Genomic DNA, 19,502 nt, shown 5'->3' with positions numbered 1-19,502 from the left:
GAAAAAAAAATCGTAAGTCTGAAGTAAAAAAGAGGTTCCATTCATGGGAGCAAATATTAAACTGGCAGTTTACCTATCTTCCAGAAAGAATAGAAGCTGAGGATGTAATTCAATAACTTCTTTCAATGCCTTAGAAGAAAACTGACAAGTTAGGATTCTGTATACATCAAAAATATCCTTCAAAAAGGAAGATCAATTTGAGACATATTTAGACTAACACATACTCAGAGAATTCACTATCAGCAATCACACAACAGGTGGGAAACCTAATGCATTCTTCAGGCAGAAGGAAAATATTTAAAGATGGAAGGGTTGGAATTACAGCAAGGAACGAAGAGCAAAGTGGGTAAATCTACAAGGCTATTGACTGCACAAATTAATAATATCTTAAGATAAAATACACACAGAATTTTAACACTACAACAGTGGTATGCAAGTGAAAATAAGATAAATGTTAAGTGCCCAGGAAAAGAAATAACCAAATATTAGATTCTGATAATGCAAAGATGCATGTTTTAGTAACTTTCAAGAGGGAAAAATATAAAAATTAAACACACGGAGGAAGGCAAAAAAAGAGAGGAAAAGGCACATAAAACAGGTACAATAAACAGAAAGCAATTACTAAGGTAACAGATTTAAACTCAAATGTCTGTTATTTTGTTAAATGTCGATGGGTCCTGGAAAAACACACTTAAAGTTGAAAAAAAAGTAAAGGTGGAAAATTTCCTAAAGAAGGAAAAAAAGGGTACAAATATATATACACTACATATACTAACCAAAGATAGTACAGCTACATTACATACAGCTACATTAACATTAAGCTAAGAAAACGTTACCTCTAATTTATACTTTACCCTTAAGGAGGGACACAATTTTAAAAGACTGAATTCATGAGAAGATATACAATTCTGAACATGTATGCACCTAGTAACATAACCTCAAAATATATAAAGCAAAAATAATAACCAGAACTGAGGAGAAACAGACAAAAGCAAAAGCAAAGTACATTGTGGGGAGCCATGGTTACAGCTAACTCTGAGCCTTAACAGAATGGCTCGGTTTATGCTTAACCTATTTTTTCCCCCTGAGGCAATTGTCTCTGTCTGCATCTGGAGGGTGCTTGCAAGCTGCTCAGGAATGTGGTGGGAGCGGTCAGTTCCCGGACACAGAAGACTGATGGCTATTCAAGGCAATTGATAAGGATAATTGCTTTTGGGAGTTTTAGTTATTTTGTAGTTTCTGTGTCTAAAGTTAAAGATTTACTGTTAATGAGGTAATGCATTTTTGTGCTTGTTAAACTGCACGTCCACAGAATGTATAAATTCTGGGGACAGAATAAACTTAGTGGCTTCAGCATCACTGGGGTCCGCGATCGCATCATCATTTGTGTGAGTGTCTTTTTTCATTCCCACTCCCCTTTTCAGGTACTGATCGACTCGTGGCGGCTGGCTCGCCACAGTACATGTGTACATTTCTTTTGGTAACCAATAAAACCAAAAGACTGAAAAGAAAAGGAAAAACAGAATAAGGATGTAGAAGAATTTAACATGATTAACCAAGCTGAACTGACAAACATAAAACACAGCACCCAACAAATAAAAAACCATATTCTTTCCAAGCACACACAGGACATTTACAAAAATCGATCTGTTGGGCTATAAAGCGTCAGAAAATTTCATAAGCTTTTAATTACATAGTGTTCTGACCACAATGGAATTTAGAAATCAGTAAAAAACAAATAGGCAGAGAACAAAGCACTCTCAGAGCAGTGAAGCTATTCTGTATGATACTATAATGGTGGCTACATATTTTTAATTTGTTTAAACCCACTGAATATAGTACACCACCAAAAGTGAACCCTAGTATATAAACTGTGACGGACTTTGGATGATAATGATGTGTCAGCGTAGGTTCATCGATCGTAATAAATGTATAATCTGGTACAGCACACTGAGAATGGGGAGGCTGTGCATCTGTGGGATAACAGTACAGGAGAACTCGTACTTTCTGCTCTATTTTGCTGCGAACCTAAAACTGCTCTTAAAAATAAAATCTATTTAAAAAAGATAGGTTAGTAAGTATGCTATGGTTAAAAACTCCAGAAATCTTAGTTGCTTAATCTCGCCATTGCTCTTAAGTTTGTGACAAGTCTCTTCTGCTCACATCACTGCGTAAGACAAATCACATGGCCACACCTAACTTAGGAGGCAGGAACCAGGGTAAGTTACTACTACGTATCCACTGGAACCACTAAAATTAAAAAGACCAACAATGCCAAATATTGGTGAAGATGGGGAGCCACAAGAATGTATTCGCTATAGCAGGAACAGAAACTGGTATGTCCACTTTGGAAAAGTCTGGCACTACCTACAAATACTAAACACAGGCATAATATGTGACCCAGCAATTCTACTCCTAACTCTACCCAACAGAAAACTGTGCCAGAAACATGTCTGAATGTTCACAGCAAGTCATCTCACATGAGCCCCAGGCCAGCTGCCAGGTGTGAATATGGAAATGAGGTGAGCCCCCTGGACCACCTACCCTGGGGAGTTTCACCGACCATGGGTAGCTTAAGTGAATGACTCAGCAGCTCCACTGAAGCCATCATCGCCCTCCTTCCAGCTGCAGGCTCCCCATACACAGACTGCTTCTAGCAGCAGAATGATAAAGCAGGCCCACTCCTGCAGGACAAGGGATGCCTCTGACCCAATTTTGGCTGGAGCATCTCTCGCAGGCCTTGCTTAAACTTTCTCAGAACTGCACTGCAGTCATAAGACATTTCCCCCTTCTTCCATCAGTCCCACCTCCAGAGGGAAACACTGGTAAGACTTTTGAGAATCTACTAGCACAATGTTGTGCAAATACTTAAAACACAATGTAGATACACAAACATCTTGAAATACACACACACTAAAATGGATATAAAGACCAACACTAAAATGGATATAAAGACCATTTACCATTAACCCCAATACTCCCACACATACAGATTTGTATACTTGTGCAAATACACCTATACAACAAATTCCTAGCAGTTGAATTGGTAGGCCAAACAGATTATGCACCTTTTAAATTAAGTATAGTGAAGTCACTTTCCAAAAAGTCTCTACCAAATGAATAGTCCCACCAACGGTATGAAATATTGAAAGACCATGTATTTTAATTAGGTAAACCTTATTTTGTGGACTAATATTTCAAAAATAGTGAAAAGTATGAATGAAAACTACATGGGATTGCTTTTATCTTTTACTGTGTAATTTAAAGGAAAAACTTTTTAAGATTAAACAATACGAGTAAACCAAAAAAAAATGACCAATAGTTGTAACCCAGAGATTAACTCTCAATTAAAAAGACCATTCAACAGACCTGCCACCCTCAGATCCAACTATCCGCACTGCATTTATGGACACCAATTCAGTGCAGCAATTCCTGCTGTGATTTTTCTGACGTATAAAGAACAGTGACCAGCGCTCTCAAGAACACCGGGCTCCTCTTTCTATGTAATTTTACTAACAATTGTCACCTCAATAAATTTAATAAAAAATAAAAATAAAAAATAAATAAAAATGTCTTACGGCTGTGGGATAAGACACGAGTGCTGAATGCCCCCAGGGTGGGCAAGCAGGTCTTTCACAACAAATCCACTCCAATACTCCAGTCTCGGTAAGTTTTTGGACCCTTCCTGTATTGTACACCAAGGAAGTTCTAGCATCTCCATTTCGCTTAGAAAAGGCCACCTTTTGGGTTGTTTCAGGCAATCAACCAAAGAGACCTTTCTAACCATTCAAGCTACAACACTGGATTCAGAATCTTGGCTTATGGGCCCATATCAATGAATTCAGCCTAACCCTACGTTATGTTTCTTCCACCACTACACCACACCCTTAAGATCCATCCCCACACGTATTCCCCAAGTTCCTATCTATATAATGCCAAAGCAGACAATCTTCTGGAGGGCAGCACACCTCCTCCTGAGTCACTCTTCATCTCACCCTTTGGGGTTTGCAGGATTATCATAAGAGAGGCCAATTACAGGTTTTTCCAGCAAATGTAGACTAAGTTGCTCAGGCATAAGATGGAAAGACTGCTTCTCTTGGCAAAGAGAGCGCAGCAAATTTTAGGGATTCAAGGTCTCCATCTCAATCGGAATCTGACCATATGCCCCTAATCCAATCTTCAGAGTCCCATTCCTTTACCAATCAATGCTCTCTTACAAACTGGGAATTCAATTTGTACTTTTAGGGCAGACACAGAAACTCCCTTATGTGGAACCTGACTTGGAAATTTAAAACCCTAAGTTCATCATTTCACTTTGTAATGTTTTAACTTAGCTAAACTGAACCACAGTCCCCAGAATTTCCTTTCGTGTTTGTTTCTGGTTTGGGCGGAGCCTCTAGTTTGTACAGGGCTCCTTGTACAGCAGGTGGAGGGCACAAGCAAAGGGGCATTTCGGTAAGCTGCCCCCGCTGACCTCGCCACCCACCTCACTGATGAAAGGTGTGCTGGGGCCTGCACTGACTGCAGCAACTACTGGATCTTCTCTCCCAGGCTCTTCGTGCTCCGACTCCTGGCCAGGAGTGTGTGGTTAGTTCCATAGCAAGGGCCCAGCTCTTGCAGGTTATCCACACGACCATCGCAGGCAACAGAACTGACACAGCTTTCAATTTGGCTTGCCGTGGCCTCAGCTTGTTCGTGTTCTTCCTCACTGCACATCGATCTTCCTTTCCCAAATGCCTGCCCTGTGGAATTCAATCTCCAGCATCAGGCACGTAGACAACAGCCTTACTGTATACAAGCTGCTCCGTCAGCTCCTACACATTAACTCGGATCCCTAATTACCAGTCTCACAGACCCCTATGCAGCAGACCAGACATAACCACACAGCCTCCACCTCCCCTTGGACAATTCTAGCTACTGCCCAGGGGGTTGAGCACCCACAACCCAGGAACTGAACAAAGTACTAGAAAAGTAATTATGGGCAAAACCAGGGATAGTCTCTGCTTTCATGAAGCTCAGCCCTTTTGGGAAAATAAAAATCCTTTAAATCAGGTAAACTACTGAAACAAGGACAGAAAGTATTCTGGACAGAGGAAAAGAACAAGTGCTACGCTCCCTTGTGGAGGACAAGATGGTGGGCCCAGAAAATAGTAGAATGACCAGCATGGCTGGGACTCGGAAACCAAGGGAAGATTTAGTATAGTGAGGCAAAAGCCCCAAAGGATGACAATTATGTATGCCCTTGAGGCTATGTGATGTAGTTCTGTCCTCAAAACAATTCGAACCCATTGAGAGTTTTAAGTAAAAGGGTGACATAATTACATCTGCCTTTTTAAAATGAAATTTTTTTTAAAAGATTTTATTGGGGAAGGAGAACAGGACTTTATTGGGGAACAGTGTGTACTTCCAGGGCTTTTCTCCAAGTCAAGTTGCTGCCCTTTCAATCTTAGCTGTGGGAGGCACAGCTCAGCTCCAGGTCCAGTTGCCGTTACTAGTTGCAGGGGACACAGCCCACCATCCCTGTGGGAGTCGAACTGGCAACCTTGTGGTAGAGAGGACGCGCTCCGACCAACTTAGCCTTCCAGGAGCTCAGTGGCAGCTCAGCTCAAGGTGCTGTGTTCAATCTTAGTTGCAGGGGGCACAGCCCACCATCCCTTGCAGGACTCAAGGAGTCAAACCGGCAACCTTGTGGTTGAGAGCCCACTGGCCCATGTGGGAATCAAACAGGCAGCCTTCGGCATTAGGAGCACGGAGCTCCAACCACCTGAGCCACCGGGCCGGCCCTAAAATGTAACTATTTTTTTATTTTTATTTTTTTTTATTGGGGAAGGGAAACAGGACTTTATTGGGGAATAGTGTGTACTTCCAGGACTTTTTTCCAAGTCAAGTTGTGTCCTTTCAATCTTAGTTGTGGAGGGTGCCGTTCAGCTTCAAGTTGTCTTTTCAGTCTTAGTTGTGGAGGGCGCCGCTCAGCTCCAGGTCCCGTTGCTAGTTGCAGGCGGTGCAGCCCACCATCCCTTGTGGGAGTTGAACCAGCAACCTTGTGGTTGAGAGGACTTGCTCCAACCAACTGAGCCATTCGGGAGCTCAGCGGCAGCTCAGCTCAAAGTGCGGTGTTCAATCTTAGTTGCAGGGGGCGGAGCCCACCATCCCTTGCGGGACTCGAGGAACTGAACTGGCAACCTTGTGGTTGAGAGCCCACTGGCCCATGTGGGAATCAAATGGCAGCCTTCGGAGTTAGGAGCATGGAGCTCTAACCGCCTGAGCCACCGGGCTGGTCCCTAAAATGTAATTTTTTGACACTAACAGAATTACAAACATATTTATCCATTTTACCCCAAAATCTCACTATCTTAAAGCTGTTCCTGCACAAACACAAAACAGTATAGCCACAAGATTTTCACTGCAGCAATATTTATAAGTGTTCATCATTAAGAGACAAAATGCAGGCACAAAAAAATGGAAAAGAACTTATATGTAGTGACCTTCAGAATATATTAAGTAAAAAGAAAACGTATATAAAGTTCTATGTTTTTAAGGAAGAAGGGAAATGAAACTACATGTTTGTGCTTATATTTGCAAAAATGAAGCAACAGAAGAATAAGCTGGAACTAATAAAAATGGGGCAGGAGGGAAACAAATAGAGGGGGCAGAACGGAAGGGAGGCCGTAAACATACCGCTGAATACAGCTTTAACTTCTGAACCACGTAAGTGTTTTACGTACCAAAAAAATACATTAAATTAAAGCAATCCTTAAAAGTTAGGGAGGGCCGGCCCAGTGGCTCAGGCGGTTGGAGCTCTGTGCTCCTAACTCCGAAGGCTGCCGGTTCGATTCCCACATGGGCCAGTGGGCTCTCAACCACAAGGTTGACAGCTTGAGTCCCACAAGGGATGGTGGGCTCCGGCCCCTGCAACTAAAATTGAACACGGCACCTTGAGCTGAGCTGCCGCTGAGCTCCCGAATGGCTCAGTTGGTTGGAGCGCAGGCTCTGAACCACAAGGTTGCCGGTTTGACTCCCACAAGGGATGGTGGGCTGTGCCCCCTGCAACTAGGAATGGCAACTGGACCTAGAGCTGAGCTGCGCCCTCCACAACTAAGACTGAAAGACAACTTGAAGCTGAATGGCACCCTCCACAATTAAGATTGAAAAAGGACAACAACTTGACTTGGAAAAAAGTCCTGGAAGTACACACTGTTCCCCAATAAAGTCCTGTTTCCCTTCCCCAATAAGAAAAAAAGAAAAGAAAAAAAACTAAGGATTTCATGCAAATAAACCAAACTAATACTCAAATTGGTACATAATCAGAGGGAAATTCTTTTCAAATGATTCTGTAATTCAGAATGTTAACTGTATATCCTTATGTGGATACATTTTAAGAATAAAAATGATATAAACCCATAATCAGTTTATTATTAGTGTTTTCAAACTACTATATTTATATTGTAGGGCAAAGGAAAGTGACTAATGCTAAGAATGCAAATTTTCAATAGTATGAATTGGAAATATCAATACAAAATCAAAATTTATGTATTTCCCAAGTATACCCAGTGAAAGCTGGGGCATCCCAGTAGCAGTCAGGGTGCACAGCACCAGGTTTTGGTACCTAAATTCCACTCCCAGATAAAAGAGGCTGAAAGAACCAGCTGACAGGTACTGGGCAAGAAAAACACAAAATGCATCTCAGACATCTTGTGTCAGGAGCAAGAAACAGTTCAAAGATTAATGAGGTTGTGTCCAAGGGAAGAGAATTAGCTTCAAAGGACAACACCACACTCAAGTTAGGGCAAGCTGGGGAAAAAGAATGATAACTAATTAAAACACACTGAATACACAAAATCCATGGACCACAGTGATCCGAGAGAGAGAGCAAAAAGGAAGCTCACAACAACAAACCAATCCTTCCAAAGTAAAAAGGACATTCTTATCGTTTGTATCAGAACCTAAAACTCAAGCTAAGACTATTCAGATAGATGATGAGTTAATATTACAGATCGATATATAGATCATATACATGTCTACAACGTATAGATCATTTATAGGTAAATATGTAAGTCATATGCAGATTCACAAATTAAACCTAGGTTATAAGGATATAACTATAAGCAAAATGAACTTACTATAAACAAATAATCTAAGTTTTTAAAAAGTTGTTGTTTTTGTATTTTAAAGACATTAGTGCAATCTAAAAACATCTAAAATGTTAAATATATGGCGATGGAAAGAGAACTGACTCTGTGTGGTGAACACACAATGTGATAATATAGATGATGTAATACAGAATTGTACACCTGAAACCTGTGTAAATTTACTAACAATTGTCACCCCAATAAACTTTAATTAAAAAATAAATAAAAATCTCTAAAATGGTATAAAATAATTTACTAGTCTTTTCATTTACTCTCTCAACATTTGGATAACACCCATGTTGAATGAATCCTTCCTCCCCCCACCCAACCCAATCCCCCAAAAGTCAACACATGCAACATTCTAGTAACTCCAGACTGATTCCTCCTGCCTCAAATGAGTTCACCTAACTTCTCCAGCAGGCTGGACGCTCAAGACTAGAGATACTACACTGGCAGATTCCTCCAATACACCTTTCATGATGTTCAATGCCTATCGATGGCTTCCATCACCTACAGGATAAATACCAATTGCCTTAATGTGATATGTAGAATTATTTAAAATCTGGCCCCAAATTGATCCCTAGACAAACTGGCGATGACAAACTACAGGTGGTGTCAGCAGGGGCGATCATCATCATGATTAATCCCCACAGAGCACTTAATGTGTCCAGGAGCCACCGCACTGAAACGTAACACCTGATAAAGTAGATGTCCTCATCCCATTCTACAACTCAACATACACAAGAGTAAAACATAATGAGGATTATTGGGATTCAAACCCAGGAAGGTCTCAAACACTCTCTTCATGCCTCTGCTCCTGCTGTCGCTCCATCTAGACTTCCATGCTCTCCTACTCTGTATTCTGCAGGGGCATAACCTTCTTTCCAGATACCCTCAATAGAATTCCTCATTATATACATGTGTATCTTCCTACCAGACTGTGAGGTCTCTAAGGGCACATCTTTATATATTATGTCCATACATGACTTGTTCTAGAAAGGACTTATGCCAATTTTAGGAGCATAAAACAAGCACCCAATAAAGATTTAATTAAAAATTAAATTGAATACTGGGCACAACTAAGCAACCTGGTTACTTCAACATGAAAAAGTCATGCTAATAACTACAGCAAAGTTCAAAAGCAGGAAGCGGGAGGAAATCAACAATGTTTGGCACCAGCTGCTCTTTTTCAGGAACTGTATTGGAAACTCTAGTGTCCATTTAATTCTCATAATAGCTTTAGATGATAGGTTTCATCCCAGTTTACAGCTGAGGAATCCAAAGTTTTAAATGGCTACGTGATGAATCAGCTATGTGGCTTTGGACCAGTAGGGCTGAATTGCAACCCAACTCTTCTGAATTGAAAGGCCATACTGTCTCCACATCCAACTCCAGAACTCATCTCCTCTTCACAGCACCATAATGTCTTCCAAACTGAACAAAATACTTGGACAAAATAGTTGATTCCCCTCTTCCAATTTCTTTTTATTCAAAGAAAAGAGAAATATTTAATTAAGCATTTAATAAACTTACGTGGATATATATTAACTGTTCTTTCTAAGCAAATTAAGATCCTGCTAACAGCCAAACCAAAAGAAATATCCAACAGCATTATTTTTAATCTCTAAATAATCCACATGAGAAATTCCAGAAACAACAGTATCCTTTTCATGTATTTGTAACATCCCAGGAAAAAAATGCTAACAATTAAGGAATGCATCCAGGGAAGTTGTAACTGTGTAATCAGGTAAGTCATGGGGACATGAAAACACTGTAATTAAATTTCTTCTAGTTAAGACTTCAAATTAATAACTCTCATAATATCTCGATACAATAACAGTCAAATTTGAGGTACTACTTCCCATAAGTGCACAGGCACACAGAAACCACAACAATCTCCCAGTTCACAATTAAAGGAGAAGTACCACTCATTATCTAAGATACACTGTGGACACCCATGACCAACATTACCTAGACTTCATGGATGTTAATAGACATTACACTAACAACAGAACAAAAAGGGATCTGGAGCCAAATATGGAAAACACTACTGCACTGTTTCTCTCAGGCTTTAATGGAATAATGTGAATTGTGACCCTAGGGGAGCAGAAAAGGACACAGCAGTTTACCAAACTTAGGTGACCACTTTTCCTGTAGCATCTCTTAGAGCTACAGATGCTCCTCAATTTACAATGGGGTTACATCCCAAAGATCCCATCGTTAAATTGAAAATATTGTAAATTGAAAATGCATTTAATACACCCAACCTACCAAACATCATGGCTTTGCCTAGCCTACCTTAAACGTGCTCAGAACACTTACATTAGCCTTCAGCTAGGCAGTTGGGTTAGGCAATTACTCATGAGTAACTGCCTTCATCTTCTAACCAGAAACAGGACACACAGATGGGTGTTTTGTAAACATGACGGGATGCAAAAACCCAAAACACAATATCCAAAAATCACTGGCAACACAGTCCACAGTAGAGCATTGGTTGTGATCACAGGCCTGACTGGGAGTTGTGGCTCATCGCCCAGCATCGCCAGAGTATAGTACCGCATATCACTAGGTGGGGAAGAGATCAAAATTCAACATCTGAAGTCCGGTTTCTACTAAATGCATATTGTATTCACACCATCGTAAAGTCGAAAAATCATAAGTGGGATGTCTGTTGTGTCACAAATAATACCACCTTAAGTAACACAGTTTTGGATTCCAAAACTAAGTAAATATTGTTACCGTATTCTGAGTCGGTAATTAAAGGTATTGTCAGAAACAGTCTTAGCGGAATTCCCGGAATCATCGAAAGTCTTAAAAATCCTAAATTAGACATAAAGAGATGACTAAAGGCCCTTTTTCCTTACCCATTTCACAGCATTTTAACAGTAACCATTTCACTACTCAGAAGATTAGAAATTCTATTTTATTTCTCACAAGAAACTACCAATAATTTTGACACATACTGTGCAATCTTTACATATAATCAAGATTGATAATAAACGTTCTGTAAATTAGTAGCTACAATTTTTTGGTGTTTGCCCATTAACTAGGGCTGGGGGAGGTGAGGTGGGAGAAGCCTCCCTCATTTCACTTGAACCCCAACTGAAATTTCACAAAAGTTAAGTCTCTAAGAGTGTTCACAAGCTCGATCTGTTCTAGTATACACCCCCAGTACAGGTTTAATTTTCACTTCCTAACAAAAGCTACGTAGAAAGTAATTACTGTATTCTCTATCAATCTTTTCCAACTGCAGAGTTCCCTCTAGAAAATTCCAACAGAAGAAAGTTATATAGGTATTCGCATTTTGGTAGGTATGTCGTCTTTGGCAGAAACCACGTTACCGTTATGTAGTGTAAGCCTTTAAAACACTGAAATGTATTGTGTTGCTTTTTGATGTGTAGCTAAACAATCCTCCTTTGCCACTTCAACATGCAGGAAAAACCATCTCCAAAACCCGGAATTCCATCCCACAAGTCAAAGAAAGCAAATAAATATGAAACAACTGCGCAAACAGACTTGGGATGCCTATTTCGTGGCATTTACTGAGGAAGCCGTCACTAAAACCCAGTCTGGTAGTGGGGGGGGGGGTCGCACCCCCAGTGGAGAGGCGGGCAGAACAGAACCGAAGGCACTGCGCAGTTTCCGTGTCGTGCGATTCATCTCCACAAACGCTGCGGAATGCGCTCAAGGTCACAGTGAGAGAAAAAGTGTGTGTGTGAGTGCGCAGACCCCGCCACCCGCCCGTCTCGCGGAAGGAGCCTAGGGTGAAGGGTGCCGCAAGAAAAATGGGGCGGTGGGCGTCACGAGGAGTGCCAAAGCAAAGCCCACCGCGAGGACAGGAGGGCAGCGCTGGGCTGTAGGGGCCCATCCACAGAACTCCTTCCCTTCTCTCCCTGGGGTCACAACCCTGTCCCTCCCCTAGCAGTGTCCCGCACTGCCTCGCCCCCGCCCAGGGGGACCCGTCCTCTCCTCTCCCCTCCCCACGTCTTTCCTTCTTTCCTTCCTTCCTTCCTTCCCTCCCTCCCACCCTCCAAGCCCTCCAACCCCCCTCCCGCGCCCCGGGGGACGCCTACCCTCCCCCTCTCTCCAGCCCCTCCCACGCCCATAGGGTCCCGTTCCCCTTCCCCAGCCTGGGTTACACAACACTCACCCCGCCCGCCCCCGCTGGCACCCGCCGCAACGATCCCCCCCCCCTCGCCCCGGGACCGCGCAGCCGCGGCGTCCGGAACAAAGCGCGCGGTGCGGCCGGGCCGGGGGCGGCGGCCATGTTGGCGGGGGCGGCGAACAAAGGCGTGCAGCCCGAGGCCCCCACCCACGGCCCGGCCGGCAGGGGGCGCTGTGCAGGCGCCGCCCGGACAATGAGCCGCGGCCCGTCGCTCCCCGGGCGCCGCCGCCCCTCATCGAGCCCAACGCGCCCCTCTCACGGCGCCCTCTCCCCCACGACGCACGTGCCTCACCTGCCGGCCACCGAGGCCGCTGTCCGCAGCCCGCGGGGCCCGCCGTCCCGCGCCGCGCTCCCGCCCCGACCGAGCCAGACGGCGCCGCCCCGCCCCCGCTCCGCCGCCGCCACCGCCGCCGCCGCCCGCCCCCGGCCGCACGGCGCACGCGCACTACGCCGGCCGACTGCGCCGGCTGCGCGGTTCGACCCCGGCCCGAAGGGCTGCACTGCGCAGGCGCTGCAGGCAGTGGGCGGGGCCTGGCGCTGCTCACCTGGCCGCAGGGTGGGCGGGGCAGGACTGAGTTCTGCAGGGCCTGGCGGGCGACGGGGCAAGGCCTGGTGGGCGACAGAGCGGAGCCAGGCGCGGCTCACCTGGAGGTGGGGCGGGCGGGGAAGGACTGAGAGGGGCGGGACCTGGGGGGTGACCGCGCGGAGTCTGGTGGGGCGGGGCCTGTAGCTGCTCTCACCTGGTGGCGGGGTAGGCGAGCAAGACCGCCACGCTCCAGGTGCTTTCCGGGAAAGGGCGGTGTTCAGAGCGCGTAGTCCCGGGAGCCGAGGTGGACGAGACTGGCGCCGGAAGTTAGGCCTCCAGGGAAGTTTCGTTTTCGATCATTGGCAGGCCTTTAACCAGCCCTCCTTGTCCTTGTATTGAAGCAAGGTGTTCTGCGGCGCTCACGCTACCGGCGGGATGAGGCCAGACACCTTGGCAACGGCGTCCGCGGGCAGAGCCGCGCTATCCACCGCGGGCCTGCTTCCCACGCGGACTCCTCGGTGGCCCGGACCCGGACCGCACCTGCTCACTGCCCTACCTGGCGGATGGGTGGTCTGGGAGGCCTCTGCAAGACCTGACGTCCTCCCAGTGGCCGGCCCCCACCGCAAACGGGAGTACCTCGCCGGGCTCACCTGAGATCAGGAGCCAGGCATGCGCAGGTCAACTTATTTGACTTTGCTTCATCCTAAAAAGCCCTTTGAGCGTTAGGGTGGGTGTTTGCAGGAATAGAGAGGAAGGAACAGTTTTGACTCTTGCGGGGTTGAGTGGGGGACCTGGAGGCTGAATCCCGGTTCTGAACCCCAACCCCTGCCTGGTGCTCTCCGCTTCCCCCAACTTGCCCCACTTCCAGCCTAGGCTCTCGCCTTACCCCCAACAACCCTCCCTCCAGCTCCCACTAGCCGGTGTTCTCCACGTGGTTCCTCAAGTGCGAAAGCACAGCCATATCATAATACACCGCCTCCCCAAGTGTTGTCAGTGTAAATGACAAGACTTATTATTAGAAAGCACTTTGTACACTAACCTGCAGCACGCCTGTTTGCAATACTCTTTGGGATTTCACTAGCACCCTTTTCTCCAAATAAAGTTGGTACGTGCCTGCTCAAACTGATCGTGTCAGATAAGCACTGGCAGGCACGGGAAGTTCAGGCCAACTAGAGGGCCAATTTAGATACAGACGTATAAAAGTGAATCATCGTACTTAGCAGTTAGCAAGTATTGGGAAATTATTACTTTTGTTTGTGCGTTTAATGCTGATGCCCCAGAAGGTAGTGGAGCATTTCAGGAACAAGGAGGAATGGTGCCAAGGAGCTGGTTGGAACACATCAGTGGCTCCCTGGGTTTTTCCACCTCACCACTATTGACATTTGGGGCCAGATAATTCTTTTTCAAGGGGAATGTTTGGCAGCATCGCTGCCCTCTTCCATCTAGATGCCAGTAGTACACCCACTCCCCCAACAGTACCACAACCAAAAATGTCTCCAGAAAAAGCCGAATGTGTTGTGTCGTGTCCCCCGCCCCCTCTCTGAGAAACCCTGGTTTAAATGTTGCCTCTAGTGATGGTCACTGAAGCTATCAAGGCAGGGGAGCTCAGCCAGCCCTATGTCAGAAAAGGTCACGCCCTCCAGATGACATCTACCAGTTCTTCTAGTAGCATCTCAACTGCCCCCTGAATCCTTGCTCATTAGCATGCCTAATGTCAAAAATGGGTTTTTATGTCACCCATATATATCTGCCAAAAATCTTTGAAATGAATCTAGTCACCACTGGGTAAAAATCAGACATCCAGATTGAGGTACATTCTGCGAAACAGCTCCACCAGACTCTTTGAAAAGTCAATACAGTAGTACATCCGTTTTCGAACGTCTCTGTTGACGAACATTTCAGTTTACGAACACTGTAAACCCAGAAGTAAATGCTTCGGTTTTCGAACACGAATCAGAAGTGAAACATGTCACACGACCTCTGAGTTCAAGATCCTGAGGCCTAGCTGTCGGCTGTTTTCGAGCGTTTCAGAACTCTAATGTTCTTCCGGAACGGATTACGTTCGAACACCGAGGTATCACTGTATCAAGAAAAGCACAGAAAAGCTTGGGAATCACTCCAAACATAGTAGGAGACCACCAACAAATCATCACATGACCCTTCATCATACACCAGGTTGAAGGAAAGAAGTTATGAAAGCGATTCCAGGGACAATTGGAGAACTTTGTGGAATAATATTAGAGTCTTATTGAATCATAATTAAAGGTTTCAGTGTGGTAATGGCTATTAATGAGAATGCCTTGTTATTAGGAGATATGTGCTGAATTATTTAAAGTCAAGCTTGTGGCAGCTACAACTTCCTTTCAAATGGCTCAGAAACAGGTGTGTTTTCTATAGAGATAAGCATATAGAGCAAAATGTTAACAACTTGGGATCTAGATAATGGTATATGTGTATTCATTGCACAATTTTTTCAACTTTTCTGAAAAGCTAATTTTTTTCAAAATAAGCTGGAAAAGTGGAATTCAAGTTATTTCATGAATTGCTAGAATGCTCAGTAAGCCGCATTGCTTCAGCTTCACAGGCTGCCCCGTTCTCTTCCGACTTGCTGACCAAACATTTCCAGAAACCTAAATATACAGAGGGTGCCAAAAAGTGTATACACACTTTAAGAAAGGAAAACTATTAAAATTGTAATACTCACTATATACTTGTAACAAAAGATGAATACAAGTCACGTTTGACTTCTGCAATTACAAGAGGTGCTCAAAGTGGTTACCATCAGCATCCAGACACTTCTGATTATATGAACTACTGCTTCAGCAACGTTGACCAAAGTGTTCACTTGTATACATTTTTTTTGGCACCCCTGGTATAGTTCATTCCTTTACAATTTCTCAACCACATTTGACTTCTGGATTTGAGGTCTGCATGGCCTACATCTATTTTCCTCCTGCAGGAAGGAATTTATATTTGCTTATACCTATAGTAGGGCCTATGTTTCTTTTAATGCTGTGTCCCTGGGTTCCTACTTGGGAATATGGGAATTTCTGCCCCAAAGATGAATACATTTGTTAACCTGAAAATCAATGGCCAAAGTGAGACAACAAGCATTTATTTGAGATACAAAAGAATAGCCATTGGGGAAGTACTGATTCGGGCAGAAACCCAAATAGTGTTCAGGTTAGGAGGCAGAGGCAAAGGGCTGTTTATAAGAAAGGGAACGGGAACAATTACATCAATAGAAGGAAGGAATTTCTATAGGGGCAGATAAGCTAACTTAGTGATGCTAATTCTAAAGAATGTTTCTAATTTTCAGTCCAGTAGTCATAATAACTGCTTTCTGGTTGTTTTTGCAAACAGTTGTTTGGGATAGAATGTTGCTTTAGGCCCAGTCCAAAGGTTATTTTGCCCCGTTTTAACATTCCAAAGGGTTGAGGCAAAGACTGCAAGGCAGTTCTGGAATGGCAGCTCAACTCCATTTTAAAGTGGCTCCATTTAGTATTTTTTTTACACATTTGTGATGTGGGAGTGGAGCGAACTCAGACGCACGGTGAACCCTGGTATATCTACCCTACTGACATTGATGTGATACTTGGAAACCAACCCTTTTCAAATTAGTTACATAATTATTCAATTATGCAACACAGCAGAAAGTATTCAGAACCCAGTATATACCCCTTACATAGGGATATTTCTTTGTATTGGCTTAACCTCTAGGTGGATGAGCTTGGTGGGCATGCTCTCTCCCCAGTGCTGCCTGGGTCACCCCCAGTTGGTCCCACAGCCTGGTCACAGGCAGTGGGGGCAAAGTCACTGAAATGGGGGTGTTCAGGGTTTTTACACGGGGAACACACTGACCCTCATGGATGGGGCTCATGCTGGCTCTCCCAGTCCCACCTGTGACTATATGTTTGTGGCTACACTGATGAAGCAGCCCGAACATGTGAATCCCGATAAGATGGTGGCCACACTAGGACAGAGGCAGCTCTTCTCTGATGGTCCTGATCAGGCGCCGGGCCAGATCTCTCTGACTGACAGCCATGTTGGTACACACTCTACAGGAGGAAGTACAAGATCCAGAGCCTTCCTGGCTGGCCAGCAGTTGGACCAGAAAGAAGGGAAGGGGTAAGGAGAGCTCAGCTGTGCCTGGAACCCCTCCACTCCTGGCTACAGGAGGCTGGAATTGGTGACAGTAGATTCTCTAAGCCTCTCATCACCCTTTGTCATCTTATCTTATATCACCCTTGCAGAGGACAGATCCTTTGATTCCTTTCCCTGCTGTATCTCTACTGCCTAGGATAGAGCCTGGGAAGAGAAGGGGTTCATTAATGACTCTACAGAAGAATCTTTGTGGTCTCTAGATGGCTTCCCCAGGTTTGTGTCACAACATAAATGCTGAAGTTATTCTTCTAGGGGAAGTAAACCAGTTAGGAAAAACAATCAGGTTCCCACCCTAAGATGCTAATGCTGGCCCTGGAGAAGCCACACCCAGTTCTAGGCCAAGCCCCCTTTCTTCTGACCCCTTCCCCACTCCCCCAATGCTCTCTCTAGGGTCCACCTCAACTAGGATATGAGTCCCCTCCTTTCCCATTCAGAATGGAAGGGGTCTGGCAACCTCGATTCCATGGAAGCCTCAGGTCAGGTAGACCCCACACTAAAGTGTCTTCCTATTAAAGAAGGAGGGAACTGGCCTGCTGCAACTCTCTCTGCTTGGATGTCTGGCAGCAGTGGGATCAGAAGTGTCAAAGAGGGCCACTTTTCTCTCTGGAATCCTGTCTCTCAGAAGGTACTCTCTCCACACTCATTTTTGGCTTGATAATTTGTTCCTGGAACCTTAGCAAAATCACAAATGAGAGTGCCATGCCCCTTCCATGCTTCTCTCAAACAATGAAAACTGTCACTGTCACTCTCACAGCACTGCTGAATGTAAAGTTATAACAGAAGAGCTTTTCCACTCCCTGGCTCAACAAGTATCCAATGGACCCTATCAGCAGGAGTTGCTGCATTAGCCTCTGGAGAGGATGCTATGTGTACATACACAAGAATGTTTACAGGTCATGGAGGGAACATCACATCATGCTAAGGAAATGTTTATTGAATCAATGACTCCAAGAGAGAAACAGCAGGAGCAGAATTTAGCCATCTGGTCAACTACATACGCAGTTTCCTCCTCTGGCTCACTCTTTCCTCCCTCCAGGTCATTTTCTGTAAAGGAGGCTTATAAATGTCACTTCTTCAGAGAAGCCTCACCTGATCGCCTGCACAAGTGGATTGTCCTCTCTATTCTCTTTTACTTAGATCCTTGTGAATTTTTTCTTTGCAGTTCTGAGTCTCTTTTGTAATTACATACATTGTTGATTTGTTTACTGGGTATTGTCTGTTGCCCTCCCTATTATAAAGTCCAGAGGGCAGAAACAAGATCTATTTTCCTTAGCAACATACTTCTTAGGGGACGGTAAGTGTTCAACAACTATGTGTTATAAATTAATGCATGACTTGTTCTGGGAATACTGGAACTTATGGATTTATTAGGACACAGAGCTTGTGAAGGGCCTCAAACGCCAGAATACTGGGGACTTTAAACTCTCCTTACCTACTCTTACAACGTAATGTCAGGATCAAAATAAAGTTTATGCCGACCTACACACGTGTAAGAAGTTTCATCATCTAGCAGGAAACAGCTAAAAATGTTGGGTCAGATTTGTGGTTGACTTAGTTCAATCAATCTGCTGCTGTCTAGAGGAGAATTTGCAATGGGAATCATGAAATATAGCAGACCATGAAGAAAGTTACTATAATAATTTTTGGGTACAGGATTTGAACTGAATGGAATACTTACGAAATGGATAATAACTTTCAAACAGCAAGCAAACTGGATATTTGATGATAGTGGGGAGTTATTATTTTAGTGGCAGGGGGATGATAGTAACATTATGGTTAGGTTGAGAAGGAGGAAGTCCTCATTATTAAAAGAAACATCTTGAAGGATTTTGATTAAACAGTATGATGATACAATTATACTGATTTCTCTCAATAAATTAGTTTGCCTGTTTTTGAACTTTTATAAATGGAATCAAACAATGACATGCCTACAAATCACATATTCCTTCAATATTGTTTACGCATCCCTGTATGCAATCTGGAATATATACTTGTAGAACATATTCCTGGAAATGGGATTCCTGAATACAGCGTGTGAGTGTTTGTGTTAATAGACACTACACCCACACAACAATATCAAAATTTTAGATCTTTGTCAATTTAATAGGTGAGTAAAATTATATCCCATGATAGTTTTTATTTGCATTTCTCTCACTGTAATAGAGATTGGTCTCTTTTCATATATTTAAAAGTCATTTGATCCTAAGGAATCCACTAAAAATATCACAAGAAATAAATAAGTTCAGCAAGGTTGTAGGACATAGGTCAATGTACAAAAATCAATTGTATTTCTATACATAACAATGAACAAACCAAAAGTGAAATTAAGAAAACAATTCCTTTTATGATAGATTTCAAAAGTGTAAAATAGAAATAAATTTTAACAAAAGAAGCTCAAAATTTATACTCTGAAAACTACCAGAAAATGTTGAAAAAAGTTAAAGAACTAAATCAGTTGAAAGTATCCAATATTCACAGATTGAAAGAATATTTATACATGGCAGGTACTCCCCAAATT

The 19,502-nt window shown here is 43.8% G+C and overlaps 1 protein-coding gene across 5 annotated transcripts in view; it reads right to left on the bottom strand.

Annotated features, from left to right (window-relative positions):
* Window positions 1-12,785, bottom strand: part of SPIN1 (spindlin 1) — a 69,769-nt gene extending 56,984 nt beyond the window's left edge. The window contains exons 1-2 of one of the 5 annotated variants that reach the window (XM_088793076.1): window positions 12,276-12,411; window positions 11,740-11,800 (exon numbers count right to left, since the gene is read on the bottom strand). In XM_088793076.1, the coding sequence (XP_088649202.1) occupies window positions 11,740-11,800; window positions 12,276-12,396 (182 nt within the window). In that variant the 5' untranslated portion in view covers window positions 12,397-12,411. Of the gene's footprint in view, window positions 1-11,739; window positions 11,801-12,275; window positions 12,412-12,586 lie in introns of those variants that run through there. The other 4 variants (XM_074330228.2, XM_074330224.2, XM_074330227.2 and 1 more) reach the window with 4 other exon arrangements.
* Between the last annotated feature and the right edge of the window lie 6,717 nt (window positions 12,786-19,502).

The sequence above is a fragment of the Rhinolophus sinicus genome, chromosome 16, assembly GCF_057876585.1.
Source record: "Rhinolophus sinicus isolate RSI-liver-muscle chromosome 16, RSI-T2T, whole genome shotgun sequence".
NCBI classification, from domain to species: domain Eukaryota; kingdom Metazoa; phylum Chordata; class Mammalia; order Chiroptera; family Rhinolophidae; genus Rhinolophus; species Rhinolophus sinicus.
The sequence above is the reverse complement of the archived record's forward strand: the minus strand, read 5'-3'. Positions and strand labels throughout refer to the sequence as shown.